Source organism: Euleptes europaea, chromosome 12 (genome assembly GCF_029931775.1).
Source record: "Euleptes europaea isolate rEulEur1 chromosome 12, rEulEur1.hap1, whole genome shotgun sequence".
Lineage (NCBI taxonomy): Eukaryota > Metazoa > Chordata > Lepidosauria > Squamata > Sphaerodactylidae > Euleptes > Euleptes europaea.
The window spans coordinates 64762705-64785654 of record NC_079323.1 but is presented as its reverse complement, the minus strand read 5'-3'; the positions used below and the strand labels follow the sequence as shown (position 1 = coordinate 64785654).

The 22950-nt window shown below is 43.9% G+C and overlaps 1 protein-coding gene across 4 annotated transcripts in view; it reads right to left on the bottom strand.

Moving 5' to 3' along the window:
- The window catches only part of PKNOX1 (PBX/knotted 1 homeobox 1), a 34315-nt gene extending 19160 nt beyond the window's left edge, over positions 1–15155 (bottom strand). For all 4 annotated transcript variants that reach the window (XM_056858335.1, XM_056858337.1, XM_056858336.1 and 1 more), the window contains exons 1-2: positions 15036–15155; positions 1550–1651 (exon numbers count right to left, since the gene is read on the bottom strand). In XM_056858335.1, the coding sequence (XP_056714313.1) occupies positions 1550–1600 (51 nt within the window). In that variant the 5' untranslated portion in view covers positions 1601–1651; positions 15036–15155. The remainder of the gene's footprint in view (positions 1–1549; positions 1652–15035) is intronic.
- Between the last annotated feature and the right edge of the window lie 7795 nt (positions 15156–22950).

Sequence of the window (22950 nt, the reverse complement as noted above, 5' to 3'; positions counted from 1 at the left end):
GCAGTTAAGCTTTGAATAACCTCAGCTCCATAAACACAATGAATATAAATAATTTTTAAAAATTCTGTATTGTTTGTTTTTCTGTATTTTTTCTGTGTTATAATCCAACTGGGTCCCCAGTGATGAGAAAAGCAAGTTATAACTACATGAATACAACAAACAAGCAAACATAACTCTCTGTGCTGTATTTGTGGTAGTAGTAAAGGAGTAGTAAAGGAGTTCAATTGACTTACTCCTAAATATGTATATTTGAAATTACAGCCTAAAATTAAAACTGAAGAATACATGCAGTGCTTTTAAAATATTGCAAATATTAATTATTTTCCTATGGGTAACATATAACTTGATTTTTAAATTCTTAACTATAGCATGCACTTTAAGTAACTAATAGATTACACCAATAAATTTGCAACAGACCCATAATAAATGGGAAAGAATTTTAGAGTCACCTAAAAGTTTGCTTATGGCCACAGTTACTGCTGACATCTATACTAAACCACAGAATTTCCCCAAAGGTCAAATAATATACCTAGCAAAAACAGAGGAATATGCCATCGAATTGCTTTAATGCTGCAGCCAATCTTCTTAGAGGCTGGTTCAGTCTGAATTGAAGAGACCACAGGGGAGGAAACAAATGCTGGCAACTGACACCAAGGTTTGTTCTTAAAGCCATTATGGAAGAGATGGAATTGGGATAATAAAAGAGCTTCCAGCAAATAGGGTTCCCAATAAGATTTTACAAATACATGGTCAATGAGTGAAACCAGGGATGGGTCAACAACAGGTACAGGCAAGCTTTGACAGTCCAGAGGAGGAGTGCTGAGTTTTTGGCAAGCCACACAAAGTCAACAACTCCGGCAGTGATATGGATATGCAGGTTAAAACAACGTTGAGGTAACGAAGTATCAAAAGCCCAACCAGGTTTGTTCTGTGAACAGAATAAAATCTGACCACCAAACCTTAGAAGCAATGAAGAGGACATAAGGACCTGCACATAATTCAAGAAGTATCAGCAAATGAACTTGAAGCACCTGGTCACAGTGAACTATTCAGACTTATAGCAATGGAAAGTGAGGACTATCCCCTGATAAAAGGGACCATTAATATAGCTAAAATTAACTACAATTGTGAAAGAAATCTCTGGAGAGGGGGGATAGACTGAAGTCAGAAACATTCTTGGGATGGATTCTGCAGCGGTGTTCTGCTAACAATGGCACTTTGCTTCCACACAAGGATCCTTCCCCTGACCCCAAGAGGCACTTCTACTGGCAAAAGGTAGTTGCACTGGAGGAAAGCACCACATTAGCATAATGGATCTTTGGGATTCAACCAGTTATCTGAAGGCAAAATGATAAACTTTGCTTAGCATGCCAGTCTAGTCCAAAAGGAATGTTTCTGACAATTCAGTTGCCTCTTACTTAACCTTCTACAAACAGCGCTAAAAAGAGAATGTACAACAATACAAGTCAATGGCACAACTTGGAAGTAGTTTCAAATGCAAGGTCAAAATACTTTAACCTGCTGCTATGCAGTGCACAGATGTCCTTACCTGTTGTCCATCTTGATAGTTGTCTATACTTAATGCCTGTGTTGCCATCATGGTTACCAAGGGCTCTTATTGGTCAAATCATCATATCTTAATTCAAATTTTCTGAGGGGAAAAACCTACAAAAATGTTAGCATGTTTTTAGTTATATACTGCGAAATACATGACTGAACTGTCAGCACAATATAAGCAAAATTTTGTTGGTGATTCCATTAAATTTAGATGTGTTTTCTATATCCACTCATAAATTTCATGAATCTTCTTGACAAAACCCAACAAGATAGTATTTTTTTAAGTCAGAAGTTCTGGAAACAGTATACAGGATAATTTTTTAATGTTATTCATTTGTTTTTATTCTTACAATGAAGTGCAGGAATGGTCAGAAAAATGTCCAACTGAACGACACTGGGCACTGCCACAGAGTATTGACTTAATAAAATAAAAACACCAAAAGGGATATAATTTATTACTACACTTTTATCCAATCCTTCCTCCAAAGAGTTCAGGGTGCTAAATATGATGCCCTACCTTCCTTTATCCTCAGAACCACACAGGGAAAGAGAGTAACATACCTAATTGGCTTTGTGGTTAACTGAGGATTTGAACCCAGGCCTTCTGCATTAAAAGGCAACATCCTAGCCACTCCTAGTTACTCTCAGGTATATGCCAAAAGTACCCATGGATTAAACAACATACTACAAGGCCTGGGAACTGGAACATTGTTTTTTCAGACTGCACACTCTTAAGGAATAGTTGATACTGGTTACACTTGCAAGACCAGATAGCACTCCTGAATACTCTTACAATATCGGAGAAGTGTTAAATTGCCCAACTTTGGGGGGGGGCGGGAATGAGGGAACACAAGGTCTTTCCTTTGGCTGTTCATTTATATTTACATTTTAGCACCTTTTCACTAAAATGGGACTAGAAAACCAAGGGGTAAAAAGTCCCAAAATGGGGGGGGGGAGGACAGGGAGCCCTGGGTCACCAGCCCCGCAGTGGGATTCTTTCATTTGATTTGAGCCCAGTGGCCATTTTACAGCCAAAGCAGAGAGGGACCCCCACACCAATTCGTTTCTGGCTATCTCAAAGCAGGAGTCTTGCACTGGCAAACTAAAAAGAACTCTTGCTGCTGCAACTGACTAGAGAGGATGCGTATGAGGCAAGGGGGGACGACAGCCAGCTCCATTCCCTGAGATCTTAAAACACTCACTACTAAAACTCACCAAAATGGCTTGTAGGGGAGGGATTGGATGAGACAGGGACAAGAAAAAATGGGCATGGAGAGAGAAACCCAAAGTTAACGCTATGCACAGAAATTGCATTGATCTGTGGCGATTTGGGCTCGGAGCAGACTTTAAATTCGTGGCAAAACATAAACCATGGAGAAAGCGTGAGGCGTGAGCAAAGTGACTTTTGAAGGTTGGAAAAATCATGCATAAATGGCCTAGGTGTGGATGCTAAATGCCAGCTAAAATTGTCCATAATAAAAAGGTCATGGTATTTTTCATGTGGAACGTGCACGTTCTTTCACCAACAGATGTTTTGACAGTTTCACATATTTCCTTGCATAAACACCACCGCTCTCACATCTCCATACCTATATTATTTCATGTCATTCACCAATGGTAACTATTAGGACCCTGTCTAAAACATAGAAATTTTCTGTATGCTTGATGGACAGAAATGTGGAAGTAGGCATCCTTGAGGTCAAGGACTGCCATCCATGCACCTGGAATAAAGAGTTCAATTATAGAAGGTAAGGAGACCATCCTGAACTTTGGAACAAACATTTATTTAAGTTTTTCAAATCGAGAGTGGATCGATTCCACAGCAGTGTCTTAAGTAGGTCCACCATCCTTTTTGTCCACCACAAACACTCTTGAGAAAAATTCCAACAGGGGGATCCATGGGGGTACTTGCTGAACAGCAATCCTTCAACAACAGGTCACTAAGCTGTGACATAAGTATGGGAAGCGCGTTGTTCCTAGCTAGATCAGAAGAGGAGTCCATCTAGTCCAATAATAGCAATTTACCCTACTCAGAAAGACTTTGCTCATGCGACATGAAGAAAATTAATACACTTGCTCACATGATGCTGGAGTGTCCCCATTTCAAACTCCAATGTGACCAATGGATCACTCCTATTTTAACTAAACTACTTGCTACCTTAATAGGTGATAAAATACTCCTTTTTTTGCTGGTGGAGAGAGATCCAAGTAAAACACTGGCAGTGGCCAAGTATCTCTCCACCACATTTTCCTTAAAGAAATAGGGGGGAAAAATCTCCCCATTAACTGCTCAAGACCAGTGGGTCATGGGATCTAGGAAGGAAAAGCAAGAAAGGAAAGCCTATGGCCAATCGTTCACTGGGAGAAAACTATTTATTCAAAATACCATGGCTGAAGTGTTCCATCCCACTTTGTTTTATGTCACAAAGCAAACCTTTGATCAGATTATGATTACTTATTACTATCTAACAAAGGTTTTATAGACTATCAACTATCTTATTTTAAACCAAGGAATAAATCAAGTCAACATACCACATTATTTTCAATTTATTTTACTAAAGAACCTAAAATGTCTCAATTAAAGAAAAAAATTGAAAAGTCACCTTAAGCCCACTTCTGCCTCACAAAGCAGAGGTAACATTATAGCTTCCAACAATTTCATCAAAACACCCAGTACATAGGTCCATTATGGTGTAACAGTTACCAGTTGGATTAGTAGTGGCAAATCTAAGTTCTAACCCCCACTTGGCCATGAAAATCTCTGGGTAACCTTGGCTGTCACTTTCTTTCTGGGCTGCTGTGAGGATAAAACACAGGGGATACCATAGCCCATTTCCACATGAGTTATTTGTCCCGGTTATTTGTCAGTGCTATCGGGATGCAGGTTTTTTTCTGCTTCCTACAATGTCCTGGTGCATTCATACACCTCTCAAAGTTTTCCCAGCTTTTCTCTGATCCTTCCCAAGCCTGCTTTGCAGAAAAGTTTCAAGACAGCAGCAACACCTGTATGGCTTCTGTGTGGGTGGGAAAATATGGACTGTCCTGGTCCTGCCCACAGGGCAGCCATTTCCTCATCCTGTTGGGGGGGATTTTTTGTTTTTAAAATCAGCAATTGAATATTATTATAACATTATAACACTCTGTGTTTCAAGTTCTCTGAATTTCCAGCTTTTCATTTTTTAAAACAAGTCTCTAGACCCTTTTGTTGCCAGAATACAAAGGAAAGGTGTTTATCTCCACAGAAAGGGACCAGAGACTTATTTATTTAAATAATAGAAGCTGAGCATTCAGGGTGCTTGAATGTCTGGTATTTTGCCCATTTAAAAAAATGAAAAAGCCCTGGTGGCACAGGGAAGGGGAGGGAAAGTTCAGAAGCCTGACCCCTGTGTGGAAAATACCAACATATACTGCTCTCAAGTTCTTGGATGAAAGGAGGTCTACAAATGTAGATGGATAAGGCAATTGGTTATCATTTACTTTGCAATAATGTCACATAACTTAAGCAGCAGTCGTTACTTCTCTGTAGCACTGTGAACTTCTGTGAGATGTAGCTTGAACACTGGAGTATAGACTACTAACACTCAAGATTGGTTTCATAATTATACTGTTCACAATTTTATTCACATTTAGTTGATTTCTGATGACATCTTTTGCCAGTACATCGTAGCATTCAGAAACTGGTGTGAACTTTGACAGCTCCTTACTAAGGGGTAACAGAGCAACAGTTTTACCCTAAACATTATGCCAAGAGTAGGCTTCACAACATGCTTCCATCCTGTATCTGTTCTACCTCTGGATAATTTCTCTGCTTATTACTACTATTTCCACTGCATATCACTACTACTGCTGCATATAAAGATCTTCAATACCATGCAGATGGCTAGAGCAGTCATTGAAAAAGCTGATTACCTCATGAGAGGGTGTCTGTCAGGCCTGGCCTGTACAGGAAATGCCAGGCAAGGTCTGACTGAAGATGTTATGCTTACTGCAGGTGCTGGCCAAGGTCAGCTGTAGCAACTGCAAACTTGTGTTTTGACTCTTGACTCTGTGTGAATCTTGCCTCAAGGGGAGGGGGGTTCTCATGGCATCCAATGCTTTTGATTTCATATATACCCTGTACCATGCTCTTAGTTCTCATTAGTGCCATCTTGCTTCTGGCTGCTGTAAACCTATGGATCTTCCAATGAATCAACTCTCTTTTGGACTACTAGTCTATGGATGTTGTTTATGGGATTGTCATGGGACAAGTGCTCACAGTGTCTGAAATTGTAGTTTCACATACCAAACACATGATTGGCACTGACAGAGTTAATAGTTCAGCGGTGGTGGGACTATGTCTGTTTCCCTCCATGAAATGTACTTTTGTGCTCACATACTGCACCCAGAAAGCCAGTCTTAATACTAAATTGTGTGTATGTATTAAGTGTCGTCAAGTCTATTATATTATAATAGGTAATTTCCTATCACCACATAAATATCTATCACTATATAAGACAATATAAAAGAAATTGATTTTTCCCAATTGCATTGTAAAACAGTGTTGCACTTCCCTGTAACTGCTGTCCACTGAGTTGCCTTCTGGGCAGGCACATATTGGGACTGTGCAGGCACAGGCCAGCCACTGGAGGATTTTTTCCAGCTTTTATTTAGCGTTATAGAAAGTTTAGGGGAGCCTCTCCCCTTCAGAGCGCGAGCGGCAGCCATTTTCTTGCTCAAACAATCACGTACTCCAAGGGAGGGGATCCTCTCTTCCCTCAGTTCCCCTGAGCCATCGCGAGCTGAACAGACAACTATACTACTACAATGGAGAGCTCACAGCAGAGCAGGAGGGAGGGAATATGTACCTGCACAGAAGACAACTCAATGAACAACAGTTACAGGTAAGTGCAACACTGTTTTCATTGTCTGTCTTCGGTGCAGTCCCATGTTGGGAGACTATAAAGTTACTCACCAAGGTGGAGTGATGCTCTCATTGGAAAATAGAGTGCAGGACAGCTTTGCTGACTGACATCTCCTGTCTTGTCCACAGCGTAATGTCTCACAAATGTGTCCGAATATGACCAAGTTGCTGCTCTGCAGACATCTGCTAATGGGGTACCTTGAGCAAAGGCAGCGGATGCTACTTGTGCCCTCACAGAATGAGCCTTTCCCTAGAGTGGACATAGTTGCTTGGCCTGAATGTAGCTCAGCTTGATTACAGTTGTAAAGCACCTTGAGAGGGTCTGTGAGGACATTGATTTTCCTTTGGAGGGGCCCGGATAGCAAAGGAATAACTGTGGGGATTTCTGAAATGGCTGTTTTGGGTAAATAATATAATAAAGCTCTCTTAACAACTAACAAGTGTAAAGTTCTGTGTGCATCAGAACTTGGAGAAGGAAAGAATATAGGTAGGATGATGCCTTGTGAAGGTGAAACTGGGAAACGACCTTTGGTAAAAACTGCACTCTAGGTCTTAAAATTACTTTTTCAATATGGAACGTAATAAATAGGGAATCAGTTCTCCGAACTGCCTATTCTCCTAGACATTGTGATAGCTACCAAAAAGGTCACCTTCACAGAGAGAATCGAAAGAGAGCATGAATCCATTGGTTCAAATAGAGCCAGCATAAGTTGTGATAGGACTAACAACAAAGACCATTGTGGAACTATAGGGGGCATAGGAGGATTCTAAGATGTTCTCTTGAGAAACAATTGGGACAACTGATGGGAAAACATATCATGGGAAGCAGAAATGGCTGCTAAATGTACTTTGATGGCACAGAGAGGGCTGAAGTCTTAAAGACAGGAGATACTAAAAAACCAAGGGAAGGGGACGATTATTTATGAGGAAGTAGCTCTAAAGGAAAAATGTATCCATTTACTAACATAAGACGAATTAGTTGCAGGCTTCCTTGTGCTGAGGATAACCCTGGATACCTGCTCCGAAAAACCTACAAAGGAGGGTTCAGTAGCCAGACAGTTAGGTGTAGCATGCGCACCTTGTGATGGAGCATGAGGTCCTTGTGTAATAACTCTGCACTTATTGGTAAGTGTATGTAAATCCCCTTGGACATTGAAAGCAGGGTCTGGAACTAGGTTTGTCTCAGCCAGAATGGGGTCAACAGTATACACCAATTCCCCTCTGTCCAGATCTTGGCAAGGACCTTTGTTGGAAAGGGGGGGGGGAAGGCAAAAAACAGGGCTTTCATCCACTGGAACTGAAAAGCATCCTCTATCCCCCTGCCCTGGAACAAAACTCTCAAGATCTGGTATTATTTCTGGTGACAAACAAATCTACCAAAGGGAAAACCTATTGGGTAAATATAGGGAGAAGATACTTTGTGGCAATGGACTATTTGTAGTCCAAGTAACCCATTCTGCTGAGGATGTCAGGCCTCATGTTGTTGGTACCAGCTATGTGAATGGCGTGTAATGTAGCCCCCAATGAAATTTCTACATAGTCATAGCCTCCCTGCAAAGAGAAAGGGATACTGTGTCCCCTTGTCGATTGATATAATGCATTGCAGTTGTATTGTCTGTTTGTATCTGTACAACCCGTCCTAAGGCTAGAGCTTCAAAGGAATAGAGGGCATAATGAATAGCATGTAATTCTAAGATATTAATGGTAATCCCTTCTCGGAGGATAACCAAGTGTCTTGTACAGAATGGAAACCACAGTGAGTCCCCCAGCCTTCTAAGGATGCATCAGTAATAAAGGTTACTTGTGGGAATGGCTGAATGAAGAGAACTCCAGCTAGGATGTTCTCATCCTGCAACTAAGCTAACTGTTGAATTATATGTGCAGAAAACCTTTGATTTTGTGAATGAATCAGGGGATCAAAATTTCTCAAAAACCAGTTCTGCAATGGGTGCATCCCAGGATGAATAAAAATCAATGATTTTTTAAAATAAAAAAATTGGATTTAAAAAAATTTAAATCGGATTTTAAAACTTTAAATCAGTTTTTTAAAAAATTAAATGCTTTAAAGGCAATTTAATGTGCTAATATTACAAAATTCACATTTGTTTTCCCCCTTAAGTGAGCTTGTGTCAACCCCCCAGAAGGCAATCTTTACTTGAATAACGGCCACTCTGCTCTACAGGGTTAGTTCTCATATAAGTATGCATATACCTAAAGTTTTTATGAGCTAATACAACATTGTACAATTGCTGCCATTTCTGTAATATATTACATCTGAAGTAATAATATAACCAAGCTTGTATTTTAAATTTCAGATTGATCTATGAACAGGATCATTAAATCTGAACAGGCAAGCAGCAGTTCATATTACAGAATGAATGTTAATCTATTTTTAAACAAGCTTTAAAATTTGAAAGTATTTTATGACATGTTAAAGTTACCTTTAAAAATAAAATTTTGAGTAAGAAAGTTTTCCCGAGAAATTAAACATGTTTTATATTCCCTAGTTTAACAACAGTATCTTTAATAAACATCTGATGCCAACAGGCTTAAGGAAAGGTTGAAAACTACTTGAAATAAATTTATTAGTGGAATATCTATAGACTGAGGGGGTTACCACACTTGTATTCCCAGCAATGTATTACGAGTTTGAAAATGTTATAAAAAACATCACTTTAAAAGGGTTTTTGGATACCACGGCTTATAAATGGTTGGAAGACATCTTCACAGCTAAAGGGGCCAAACAAAGTGCGAACAGTATTTTTATAATGTTTTCAAACTCTTAATACAACGGTGGGAATATACAGCAAGTGTGAACAGTATTTTTTATAACATTTTCAAACTCTTAATACATTGCTGGTAATACAAGTGCGTTAACCCCCAATAACTGCATTAAGTATAGCCAAAGAAACTCTTGACCATGGTCTTATAACCATTTGCCTACAGTGCTGCTAGATCATACAATCAACACAAGATGGATCTGCTAAACCAGATCCTAAGCAGTATCACCTCTGGGCCATCTGAAAAAAGTGTAATACTAGCAACACTGCCATTTCCAGGCTAATGGGACCAAGGCACAAATGCCATCCTTCTTCCTGCAAGTTGCACCAAAGATGGGATCAAGCCTCTTATGCCTCAAAGAAATACCTTTGGCTAGTGTGGTGTAGTGGTTAAGAGTGCCAGACTAGGATCTGGAAGATCCAGGCTCAAATGTCCACTCGTGCCATGGAAGCTCGCTGGGTGACCTTGGGCCACTCACATTCTCTCAGCCTAATCTACCTTACAGGTTTGTTGTGAGGATAAGATGGAGGATGTAAGCTGCTTTAGGTCCCCATTGGGGAGAAAGGTGGGGTATAAATGAATTGATTAAAAGACTGCAGTCCTATTTCCCAGAAATGGGGCCATCGCAGGAGTCAGGCCCAGCCTCATCACAGTCAGGAAAAGGACACAGCCACTCTGAGGAGCAGGCCACAGTTTGGGCCCAGTTTGGGCTCACCACCGTGAGCAGCTGAAGCTGGTCCAAGGCTGAGAAGAGGGGCGAGGTGAGGAAAAGCAACTTGTCAGCCTTGCTCCTGGCCTCCTGATCACTGCACCAGCCCACATAATAGACCAGACAGCAGGCCAGTGAGGAGGGTAGTATCAGTTCTCTCCTACGGTAGGAACTTAAACTTGTAAACAGACTCTACATACGTTTAAAATGAACAAATCAGCCATCTTAAGTGATAGGCTATTTACAGTGCAATCCTAAGCAGAGTTTCACCCTTTTAAATCTATTTAAGTCAGTGTGCTTAGAAGGTTGCAACTCTGCTTAGGATTGCACAGTTAGAAATCATTAGATGTTATTGGTAAAAAGGGGTTAACTGGTATCTAAATATTTTTACTGAATAATTCTGTCTAGGCTAAAACTACTGCCACTTATTTTAGGTCCTATTCACGGAAGTCCATATTCATGAGTTTAAAAGTACAATGATCCAGCCAAGGGCTCAAAATCAAGAAAAGGTAGCTCTGAAGCAAGCTCTTCCTCTTAGAGGCTGCACAGGTATTCTCTGATGATAAACAGCAATCTGGCAGTGTTGGATATACCAGTGCAGCAGTATGGCGCTACATCTCAGCTTGTCCAGTTTGCAGTAGCACCCCAGACATCAGTCACAAGAACACTCTTACAATTCTGTTCTAAGCAGCGAGGTACAAACTGCACTGTCAGAAAAGTAAAATGTTCAAAAATATTGAAACAAAACAGAAGTCAAGGGGCTAACATTTATTCCAGTGTGACATTTTGTGAGTCAGAGCTCCCTTTCTTAGATATAAAGAAAACAAGAAAATAATTTCCCTCATTTCTGAAGCCATGGGGGGATTTTCTCTCCAAAAAAATGGAATACTGGGGGGAAACTGAAATCCTTTTTTTTTTTTGCCACCAAGTCACAGCTGAGTTATGACGACCCTGTAGGGTTTTCAAGGCAAGAGACATTCAGAGGTGATTTGCCATTGCCTGCCTCCGCATCACAGCTCTGGTATTCCTTGGAGGTCTCCCATCCAAATACTAGCCAGGATCAGGGCTGAGTGTGTGTGACTGGCCCAAGGCCACCCAGCAAGCGCTAGTGGGGATTCGAACCTGGATTTCCCAGGTCCAAGTTGGATACCTTAACCACTACACCACACTGCTAACTGAAATACATGCAATGCTTACTTGCCTATCAAAGCTAAAGTTGTTTTACTGCTTTAACAACATTAAAATACATCATTTATACCTTAGAACAGGGGTCCTCAAACTAAGGCCCGAGGGCCGGATCCGGCCCCGGAGGGCTTTTGTCCGGCCCGGGGACCAAGGAAGCCAGTCCCCCCTTGCCCCCCTCCCCAGAGCTTTTCTGGGCTTCCTGGCTGTGTACGCACAACTGGAAGCCTCCCTCCCGCCCCAGTCGCCCCCTTCCCTGCTCCCTCTCCAGCCCAAAACCTCTTTCCTGGGTACACAAGGCATCTTGCTGCTTCGCGTGCCGCCCGGTCGCCCCCTTCCCCCTCCCAGGCCCAAAACCTCCTTTCCTGGGTGCGCGAGGCGTCTTGCTGCCTCGCACGCTGCCCAGTCGCCCCCTTCCTGTCCTGGCGTTCCTGTTTTGGCCACAGTTGGCAGCGTTCTCACGGCTCGGGGCTCTCTCTCCTCCTGGGGGTATCCTTGTGGCCTGGAGGTAATTGTAGGGGCCCCTTGGGGGGGGGCTGGGCATATCTCCAGGGAGAAGAAAAAGACTTGTGGCCATTTATGCACAGGAGGTTTTGCCTTGGATTTGCCGCTCTCCAGATGCACATTTTCCCCATCCGAATTCTCAGAACTCAAAAGTAAATTCCCCACCCCCACCCCAGGGGAGAGTTTGGAGAATTCGGATGGGGAAAATGTGCATCTGGAGAGCGGCAAATCCAAGGCAAACCCTTCCATGAATAAATGGCCTTGGTTTTTACATGCCAACTTTCTCTACCACTAAAGGGAGACTCAAATTGCCTTACAATCCCCTTCCCATACCCTCCCACAACAGACTCCCTGTGAGGCAGGTGGGGCTGAGAGAGTGCTAACAGAGCTGTAACTTGCCCAAGGTCAGTCAGCTGGCTTCGTGAGTAGGGGTGGGGAAACCAACCAGGTTCACCAGATTAGCCTCCGCTTCTCACGTGGAGGAGTGGGGAATCAAACCCGGTTCTCTAGAGTCCCTGCTCCCAACCACCACTCTTAACCACTACAGGGGGAATGCCCGGGCTTGTAAGGAGGATGCTTTTCCGGAAAGCCCCCTCGCGCCGCCTCCTCCTCCCCCGAAACAGTCCGGCCCCCAACAGTGTTTGAGAGACAGTGAACTGGCCCCCTGTTTAAAAAGTTTGAGGACCCCTGCCTTAGAATGTAAGTTTGCACTATATGGGATACTTGTGAGGTTTCAAAAGTATAAATGTCTTAGTTTTCTACAACCATAATTGTACGTATACCCAGAGCTGCAAACTGCTACTTCTTATGCTATCTTAGGACATGTATCCTAATCTTGTCATCTGAGAGGCAAGGAAAAATAAAAATTGAAATTAGAAAAGAATATTTTATAATAATAAAAGTATTATTTGGACAGAAACGGTCACTACATGCATAGTTAGATATGAAGTAATACTTTTGATCATTGAAAACATTAAATTGTTTAATAATGTATTATTCAATTACATAATTGTTGCCAATTATATTTAAACAATAAATATCTCCTTGATGTCATGTCAACAGTAAATAAGAATTATAGTTACCTAATGGCATAGGTGGTCTTACATGAAATGTACCATGCTATACATTTTGAAAGGATAAAACCGTCTTTTAAAAACATTTAATTCACTCCAAAAGGGGAAAGACTTCATAGGAGATTTTCTCCCTGTGCTACACCAAATTTCCTAGTGTTTCAATCAGAATTGAAAAAGGTGCTTGGAAAAACATTTTCTAAAAAAAAAAAAAGCCCAGTTATTATTGGGCCTTCCAGTGGTTCCCAACCTTTTTTTGACCAGGGACCACTAGGTCTTTTTTTTCCAGTGCAGGGACCCCAAGGTTCAAAATAAAAATTCCGAGAATTTGAAAATAAACTTTAATCTTAACTGTTAGTTAAACATTAAACTTAGAATAAAATTTGAATATATATTTTTATAATAGAGAACTTTTAATTGAAAATATTAATTTATTATGGGTTTATAACTTTGTTTTGCAGACCTTAATTTAGTTCTCATGGACCCCTGCGGGTCCACGGACCCCCAGTTGGGAACCAGTGCTCTAGACTCTTATACTAATTATTTGTAAGGCTGATCCAAGGAATAACAACATTTCTAACAGAAAGCTTAGCACTGATGGCTTATATAGTTTTTCCTCCTTATGACCTGCAAACTTCTATAACACCTCACTGTTCGGCCTTTTCTACCCAGAATTAGCATTATTTTGATTTCTTATTTTAGCACAGAATGCATATTCCTCCACGTACATAATCACTGCAGACAAGAGAATTGGTCCTGCCGAGGTTTTGATTTAAAGGTTTGTTGTCAGCTTGGTGAGGAAAACTGACAAGTCTTTAGACTGTAAATATCTACAGCAAAAACTGCAGTGTTGTCATTAATACTTTGGAACTTAGTCAAAAGATTCTTGGCATCCTGTGAGTACATATAATTTTGGTTTCCCAAAACTGATTTGATAGGGTAAAAGTATCTACAGATGCTTTAAAACGCAAAATGTGTGTGTGTGTGTATATATATCTATATCTATATATCTATATATATCTATATATATATATCTATATATATATATATATATAATTTATATATAATTTAATTGCTTGGTTTCTTGGCTCAGTGCATGTGAACATTAGATAACACTTTCAGTATTTTATCCAAGTTTTCAATTATCCATTGAATGATGCAGCTTGAAAAGATGTACGGATCCCTATCATCCAGCACAATAAAATGGGTGAATTTGCTTCTGCCATAGTACAAATCCTTCTCCATCACAAGCAGCTCATTTCCCCCGCTGACACACTTGAAAATGCGATGTTTGCCACTAGGACGACGGGGCCTTTTCTCCGCTCTCCGTGAGAAACACGGGAGTCCGGCGGTGCAGGCCGCGCGCCGGGTTCATCCCAAAGTTTTAGCGCCTTCTGCCGTTTATCGCGGGCGCTCCGGGAACACGAGGACACCCGTGCCCGGTTCTCACGCGGGTTCCCAAACGAGCACGGAAAGCCAAGGCATCAGCAACGCCCCGCGTTGATTGGCCACCACGAAAAGGGCACGACGACACAGACACCCCCCCTCCCCAACCCCCCCCCACCCCGTCGACGCTCCTTCCCCGTTTCAAATACGCGTGAGAAGATCGACAGGGAGAGAAGCGCAGCTGGGGGGGGGAGGGGGGGAGGGGGGCTTCTTCTTCTTCTCCTCCTCCCCCGCCCGCCCGCCTTCGCGTCCCCTACTGAGCGAGGGAAGCGGCAGCCGAGGGGCCGCCAGCCCCACTCCGAGAGCGGGCAGAGAAGCCGGGGCGGAGAAGGAGGGAGCAACAGCTGCGCTCCGACCCGCCCGGCTTCGCCACTGTCGGAATGTCCCTGAAGCCCCCCCCCCACTCTTTAAATGCTGCCTCCCCCATCTCCCCCCCCCGCTTCGCCTCGCGCCACATAACAGCTGTTGCCCTTTTCTCCCTCTCCCTCTCTCTCTCTCTCCCCCCTCAACCTACTCCACCCCCTGAGGCGCGCGACACCCGGCCGCCTTCCCTCCCTCCCATCGCGCGCGCTTCCTCCTCCTCCTCCTCAGGCAACGGCCAGTCGGGCGGCTGTTCCAGAAATTTCCTCACTCCCCCCTCCCCTCTCTCTCCTTCCTCCCGCCCGCCGACGCCCCTCACCCCCCCCTCCGAGTAGGTTACGGTGCGGATGCCCCCGCCCCGCTTTTCAGTGTGGCGGGTTCGCCTGTCGCCCCCCCCCCTCCTGCCCCACAGCCCCGGGTCTGTTGGCGCGCCTCAGCCAAGACGGCCGGCCGTGGCGGCGGGCGCGCCGTGATGGATGGCTGGCTGGCTGGCTGGCTAGGAGCGGGTTTGAGTGACAGCGCTTACCTGGGTGCCAATCTTCGTCACACTGACAAGCGGCTGCAGCAATCGGGACCCGCACCGCCACGAGGCGCGTCACCGCGCACACACGGCCGCGTCCAATCGCAGGGCGCGCCTGCCCAGACGACAGCACGCTTCCCGACACGTCTCATCAATATTGAGCAAGGGAGCGGGGCACGTAGCCGCTGGAGGTACGCCCACCTCGGCGCAGCTCTTGCTGGAGGGGCGGGGCGCAAGCCGTAGCGCCGCCCCCTCGGGCCTGGGCGCGCGGCCGCGCCAGCCGCATGAGGAGTCGTCAGGCGGGCGGGAGGCTCCGGCCGGCCGTGGCCCGACGCGCTTTCCCGAGGCCCCTCGGAAGAGGTGGCGGGGCTGGAAGCGGGACCGGGCCGCTCCTCCGCGGCGGCGAAGGGAAGGAAAACCCGCAGGCTGCGTGGCTGGGGGTCGCGGGCCAGGCCCGGGCTGCGCGTGACGTCACCGGGCATCGGCCGAGGCGAGCCCGAGGGACCCGGGGGGGCTGGGCGCGACGGGGGGGGGGCTGGGCGCGAGGGGGGGCGGGAATAATAGCTGGGTTTTTAAAAAAACCAATAGAAGCGGTTAATAAGTACGGCTGCAAAGCCTGCAATCCTATGCACGCGCTTTGGAAGTAAGTATAATTATATTCACTGTGACTTAACTTTTGAATAAACCTCCCTAGGATCCCACCGTAAGCGACTCTTTATTGTGAATCGTGTCTGTCTTTTCTTTCTCGGGCCGCTTTATTGTCTATAAATCTGCCTGTGTAACATTGAATTGGACCCCTAACTATATTCTTTCGAGGGGGAAAAGGGTGGGTATTAATAGCTAAATATCCTTTGCTTGTGAACTCTAAAGTGAGATCTTGGATTTTTGTAGGGAAAGTTGCAGTCCTAGCTGTCTAAAGTCACTCATTGCTCCTTTTATCATGTTTGGAAAGAGTAACTGGTGGAAAGAGATCGATGTGTAAATTCGAAAGAGTAGCAATATGTTAATAGACTACATTAGCAGCCAATCCTGGCTGTTACCGCACTAGGTATTCCCAGCGATGTATTAAGAGTTTGAAAATGTTGAAACTAGGGAAAAGGGGAGAATTGAAGGAATCATTGTGATAATGTACAAGATCTGGGAATAATGGAAGGTTACTTTTTATTCTGATCCAGAATGTAAAACTTTATAAAACATGAAACTTTAGAATGAAATTAATGCTAGGATTAGTATATGTTAACGAAGGATAATAATACTTTATTAAGAGGTAGATGGAGGTGATGGGGAAGTCGTTTTATTTTTATGTTTAATGGTAATTAAGACAACAATTAATATAATTGTGATTGTGATACTATTTTTACATTGTTGTCAAAATTATGGAGAATTTATAGTTTTAAAAAATCAATAAAAACTTATTTAAAAAAAAGAGTTTGAAAATGTTATAAAAAACACTGTTCGCACTTTCTATGTATTCTCACTGATGTATTAAGAGTCTGAAATGGTTATAAAAAATACTGTTCGCACTTTGTTTGGCCCCTTTAGCTGTGAAGACGTCTTCCAACCATTTTTTAGCCGTGGCATCCAAAAACCCTTTTAAAGCGATGTTTTTTACAACATTTCCAAACTCTTGATACATCGCTGGGAATACCTAGTGCGGTAACAGCCCGTTTCACCAGATGCATGAAATAAACAAATGTGATATCTATAGATGAGGCTCCTAGCCAGAGATTGTGGTGGTGGTTCCGAAGGGTAGACTGAGAGGGGGGCAATCATAAATAAATAGAAATGGTAAAAACAAGTAATCTAGGATAGGATGTTTGGTATTTAACTTAAGTGATTCCTAGAAAATAGAAAGTGTCAAATAGTCCTAGATCATCTTTGTGCCTTTGCATCCTTCTCTCCCCCCCCCCAACAAAAAAACTCCCAGTTGCTCATTGAGCAAATAGGTTTTTAAATTGCTTTCATAAGTAAAAGGGCTAGAAGCTACATTCTTCTGCATGTTACATGAGTATGCTGTCTTCAAAAGCTCATTCACAATAATCAGTTTGTTATTGAGGTGCTTCTAAGGTTTTCACTGCTACCAGATTTGAAGTATTTATATGTTGCCATTCTGCAGGCCTTCAAGGTGGCTTGCAATCAGGGGAAAAACTTAGATGTAGTAAATACAATAAGATTTTTTAAAAACAAAACAGGGATATAAAGGTGGAGGGGCAGTGAATATGTTCTCTTACTACAGCTGTTACACATCAAAGGATCCTCGGTGGCCATAAGGGAATAGCCTCTGTCCCCAAAATGTGCCACCCAGCAACCAGGGCCAGATAGTATTGGATTTTTTGTTGTTGCTGGGAGGGGTGAAGCTTTTCTTCACGCAGGCAGAAGGATAGTCTGCATCTCCTGACTGCAGTAGTGAATGATGAAAGCACCGGGGGTGGGGGTGAAATGTCTGCTAACCAGAGGTTAAGATGTTTTTGTGACACTTTAAGACTGACACTTTGCGCTTGGTAAGCTATTTTAAATGTGTATGGGAAGAAAATCCATTGTTCAGCTAATGATATTTTTGTACTGGAGCAGGCAGCTGTCACCCCTGGATGGTTCTTTTGATCTTGGTGAGAAAAAGACAAATGTTGCCATCAGCAAACACCCTCTAAAAAAACCCACTGAGACCTGAGTTTGTATTCAAAAACACTTTTTCTGTATGTACAGTACTGAAGTAACAGAGTAGGCAACATGTTTACAAAACAGACATAACATAACAGCATGTGAAATATATTCAGTTTTTAAATAGCTCACTATTGGATTCATTCCCAGTCACCAAATGCCAGTTCAAATGAAAAAGGTCTGGCATTGCCTTTGGAAAATGCTTGGACTTTGGCGAATCTCCAGAGGAAAGGAGATCAGCAGCAGTTGCTGTGATTGCCTTTCCAGGCGCCCTTGACCTTAGGTTGTATACGGCTGGTATTTCAATGAGGGGGCTCCCTGTTGATCCCAAGGTTCAGAAAGGATGAAAGGAGAGAAAAGCAAGAGAGGGGAGTTTGCACTCCTCAGCTAACAATTGCAAAACTCCATGAACTAAAGAGGTACTGACAAGAATAATTTATACATTTCCTCTTTTATTTAATTCTGCTTCAGCACACATGATCCTCCTGTAATTCTCAGCAAAAATAAAACCAGCCATGCGTTGGAACAGTTGTGTAGCGCTGTTTAACAGGTGGTGCTAACTTCTGCTTTTGTATCTTTCAGTTATAGGGTGAACAGAGAATGTTCAACATTTACAATGAATTGTTTCAAGAGGTGCTTTCCTGCATATGGAATGTATCTTCCATTTGTGGAAGAGTTGTTTTATACCTTGTTCCGCAGAGCAGAATGAGAAAATAATAAAATCCAAAGATGTTCTTACTCTTGTGCAAGCAGAAACACCAGAACTGCAATGGGACCTAAGGCACCACATAAAGCTCCTGCACAAGTGCATTACTCCTGTTTTCTTTCCACTTCCTTTCATAGTGCTTTAGATCCAAACTTATATTTTGAAATGTAGCGGTAATATAAAATTAACTACATTGTTTCACTAAAGCATTCGTTCTTAAGACAAGAAAATCTGATTAGTGTCAGGGAAAGTGCAAGTATTCAGTTTCTCCTCCTCCTCCCTACTATGTTTGTCATTCAACTGTAATCCAGCCAAATCTCCCACTATTCCATCAGTACGTACAAGGGTTCTCAGATTCAGTTTTTAAACTGTGCCAGATTTAGATGGATGGGAGTTCTAGGGCAGTAATGAATTAGAGGCCCTCTTGTCATACAATGATCCTTCTCTTTTTGCTATAGAAAAAAATAATGGAATGCTGGATCTAGATAAAGGAGTTATGTTTTAGCTCTTCCTGTTTCCTGTCTGCTCCACATTGTCATTAGTGATGAAGCCTCCTTTGTGTTTGTGTTAAGTGCAGTCAAGTCGCTTCCGACTCATGATGACCCTATGAATCAATGTCCTCCAAAATGTCCTATATTTGACAGCCTTGCTCAGATCTTGCAAATTGAGGGCTGTGGTTTCCTTTAATGAGTCAATCCATCTCTTGTTGGGTCTTCTTCTTTTCCTGCTGCCCTCAACTTTTCCTAGCCTGGCTGTCTTTTCTAGTGACTCTTGTCTTCTCATAATGTGACCAAAATACAATACCTTCAGGTTAGTCATTTTAGCTTCTAGGGTCAGTTCAGGCTTGATTTGATCTATAAGCCACTGATTTTTTGGGCAGTCCACGGTATCCGTAACATTCTCCTCCAACACCACATTTCAAAGGAATCTACTTTCTTCCTATCAGCTTTCTTCAATGTCCAGTTTTTACACCCATACATAGTAATAGGGAATACGTTGGCATTAGTTAACTTAATCTTGGTGGCCAGTGACACATCCTTACACTTCAGAATCTTTTCTAGCTCCTTCATGGCTGTCCCTTTAGCAGCTGGGTATTCACCATCGTTTTTTAAAGCATTAGTTTCCTGAAAAATATTCAAGTGAAATGAAAAGTATTTTATTTTCTCTATAACCTTTCCCTGGTGTCAGCTCTTGACCCAATGAACCAGAAATCACCACAGAGACAGTCAGAATCCAAGCAGATGGCTTTTACTGGTCAAATAGGTAATACAGTGCATATAGAATAAGATGACAGCTATGAGGGTCTTGCTCGTTAGTTGGCAATATAAGGCTTGAAAAAGGCGGGTGATTATAGAACACGCAAAGCATAAACAGAGCACACTTTCCCAGGGATAGCGTTCCCAGGCATTGGTATGTGAAGCTGTCCTTGAAGTCTGGACGGTTCAGCAAAGGAACAGAGGCAACAGAGAAACCGAGATAACAACCTGACATCCTGCTCCCCTTAAGGCCCCCTCCCATCCTGCAAGGGGGCCGATCTGTCTGGGTAGGCAATGTGAAAGGCGTTGACGAGCTTGGGGGCGGAGACATCTCGTGCGCGAACCCACTCGTCATAGGCAGGGGGGAAGTGTTTCCAGCGAACTAGGTATTGTAAAATTCCATGGTGAATACGGGAGTCTAGGACCTTGGAGACCTCGAAATGTTCTTTCCCCCCCACCATTATGGGCTGTTCGGGAGGCAGTCCCGGATGCCATTGCGGAGAAGCAATATGGGGTTTCAGGAGGCTGATGTGGAAAACGGGGTGCACACGTCTTAAGGTTTTGGGGAGAGATAGTTCCACCGTGACAGGATTTATGATGCGAGTGATGGGAAATGGGCCAATGTACTTAGCGTTGAGCTTATGGCACGGTCGGGTGGAACGCAAATTCTTGGTGGATAGGTAAACCAGGTTACCTACTTGTGGGTCCCCACCGGGGGACCGATGCTTATCGGCTTGCGCTTTGTATAAGCGCTTGGCTCGGGCAAGATTGCTAATCAGCCAGGGCCACGTAGTGCGGAGGGTGTGTGCCCAAGAGGCAATGTCGGCATCCCCCTCCCCTTCCATATCCTCCAGATGGGGGATAGGACCGAAGTCCTGTCCATATATTGCATAAAACGGGCTGAAACCAGTGGACTGATGTACAGCATTATTGTAAGCATATTCTGCAAAAGGTAACAGTTCTACCCAGTTATCTTGGTGGTAATTGACATAACAGCGCAAATAGCATTCAAGTACAGCATTAACACGTTCGGTCTGGCCATCCGTTTGGGGATGGTATGCACTAGACAATCCCTGCTCCACCCCCACCAATTTGAGAAAAGCTTTCCAAAACTTTGCAACAAAGCTACTGCCGCGGTCGCAGATTATTTTGCGCGGAAACGAATGTAGTCTAAAGACGTGACACGAAGAGGCGGGCCAATTTCTGAGCGGAGGGGATCCCTGCGCATGGAACCAAATGTATTTGCTTAGAAAATAAGTCAGTGATAACCCATAGTACAATTTTTCCCCCGCTGAGAGGGAGATCCGTCATAAAATCCATAGCAATCACTTCCCAGGGTTTGGAGGGTATTTCAAGCGGTTGCAGTAGTCCTGGGGGCTTGCCTTGAGATCGTTTGACTGTGGCGCAAATAGGACAGCTGCGAATAAAAGAGTCAATATCAGAACGCATTCCCCCCCACCAAAACTGTCTGCGCAACAAGTGAAGGGTCTTTAGAAACCCAAAGTGCCCTGCGGTTTTCATTCCATGGGCTAAGTGTAAGACGTCATTTCGGAGCGCTTTGGGTACATACAATTTTGAGTCTTTGTACCAAGAGCCCCCTTGTTCAATAACACCAGGAGGCAGGGTTTGATTAGAATGTTCCATAAGGCAGTGTTCCCGCAGGGACTTTATGAAAGAATCGGAGACGGGGAACCCCCCCCCCTCGTTCAAAATAGTAGTAGGAGCAGGTAGGGGGGTTGGCGAGGGGGAAACGCTTACGTGTTGCGGTGCGCAGACTTCAGGCGGCCGGGCGGCCGGTTGAGTTGGAGGAGTCGGAGCCGGAGCCATCGTGGTGTCCCGTCGCGGAGGTAGGAGAGTAGCCGGTAGGGTTGGAGGAGTTTGCCCGCTGGTGACTGTGTGTTGTCGCTGGGGCAGCGTTTGGGATCGGGTTTGTACAGCCAATACGGGCAGGGCTTCTCTTTGTGCGGGCGTAAAGAGAGAGTCTGTGGGCCGATCGAGTTTTGCTGGGTATTGAGGCAATCGGGAGAGAGCATCCGCGAGAACGTTTTGTTTTCCTGGGACATGCTTCAGGACAAAACGAAACTGAGCAAAGAATTCCGCCCAACGTTGTTGTTTTGCGGATAATTTATGGGTTCCTGTGAGAGCGGCCAGATTCTTGTGATCGGTCCAAACTTCGAAGGGGACTTTGGACCCTTCCAGGAACTGTCGCCAAAGGGTAAGAGCATGGTGAACAGCTGAGGCTTCTTTCTCCCAAATAGGCCAGTTTAATTGGGAGTGCGCAAACTTCTTAGAGAAATAAGCGCAAGGATGAAGGAGACCATTAGGTCCTTTTTGCAGCAGGGGCCCCCCCATAGCTACGTCGGAGGCATCGACTTGCACAATGAACATTCGATTAGGGTCTGGGTGCCGTAGCACCGGTTCTGATGTGAAAAGCCGTTTGAGAGCTACAAAGGCGGCTTGGTATTGATCAGTCCACAGTATTTTAGCGGAGGGCAATGTGGCAGAGTTTTCTTTACCTTTGGTTTTTAGAAGGTCAGTGATGGGCAGTGCTATTTGGGCGAAGTTTGGAATAAATCCGCGGTAGAAATTAGCAAAGCCCAGGAATTGTTGTACTTGCGGTTGGAGGGAGGTGCCCATTCGAGGACGGAACGGACCTTGTCCGGGTCCATGCTAAGGCCATGGTGGGAGATTATGTATCCCAAGAAAGTTATTTTGCTCTGGTGAAATTCGCATTTAGCCAGCTTTGCGAAGAGTTGGTGGGTGCGTAGGCGGCGTAGAACTTCTCGGACCAATGTGACATGCTCTTCCATGGTTTTTGAATAAATGAAAATGTCGTCTAAATAAACCACTACTCCACGGTATAGCAAATCATGAAGGATTTCATTGATGAGTTGCATGAAGACCCCCGGGGCCCCTTTTAACCCGAAGGGCATCACAAGGAATTCAAACATTCCAAAGCAGCTAGAGAAGGCAGTGAGAGGTTCGTCCCCCTCTCGGATGCGGACGCGGTAGTAGGCTTCTACTAGGTCCAATTTCGAAAAAATACGTCCTTCTTGTAGTTGTCCCAAGATATCTGAAATTAGTGGTATAGGATAGGCGTTGGTTTGAGTAACTGCATTGAGTTTTCGGAAGTCAATGCAGAGGCGTAGGTCGCCCTCCTTTTTTCGGACAAAAAACGCGGGGGCTGAGTTGGAGCATTCGATGGGCGAATGAACCCTCTGGCAAGGTTTTTGTCCAAAAAGTCCCGAAGCATAGTGCGCTCGGAAGTGCTCATTGGGTAGATTTTACTTTTGGTTAATGT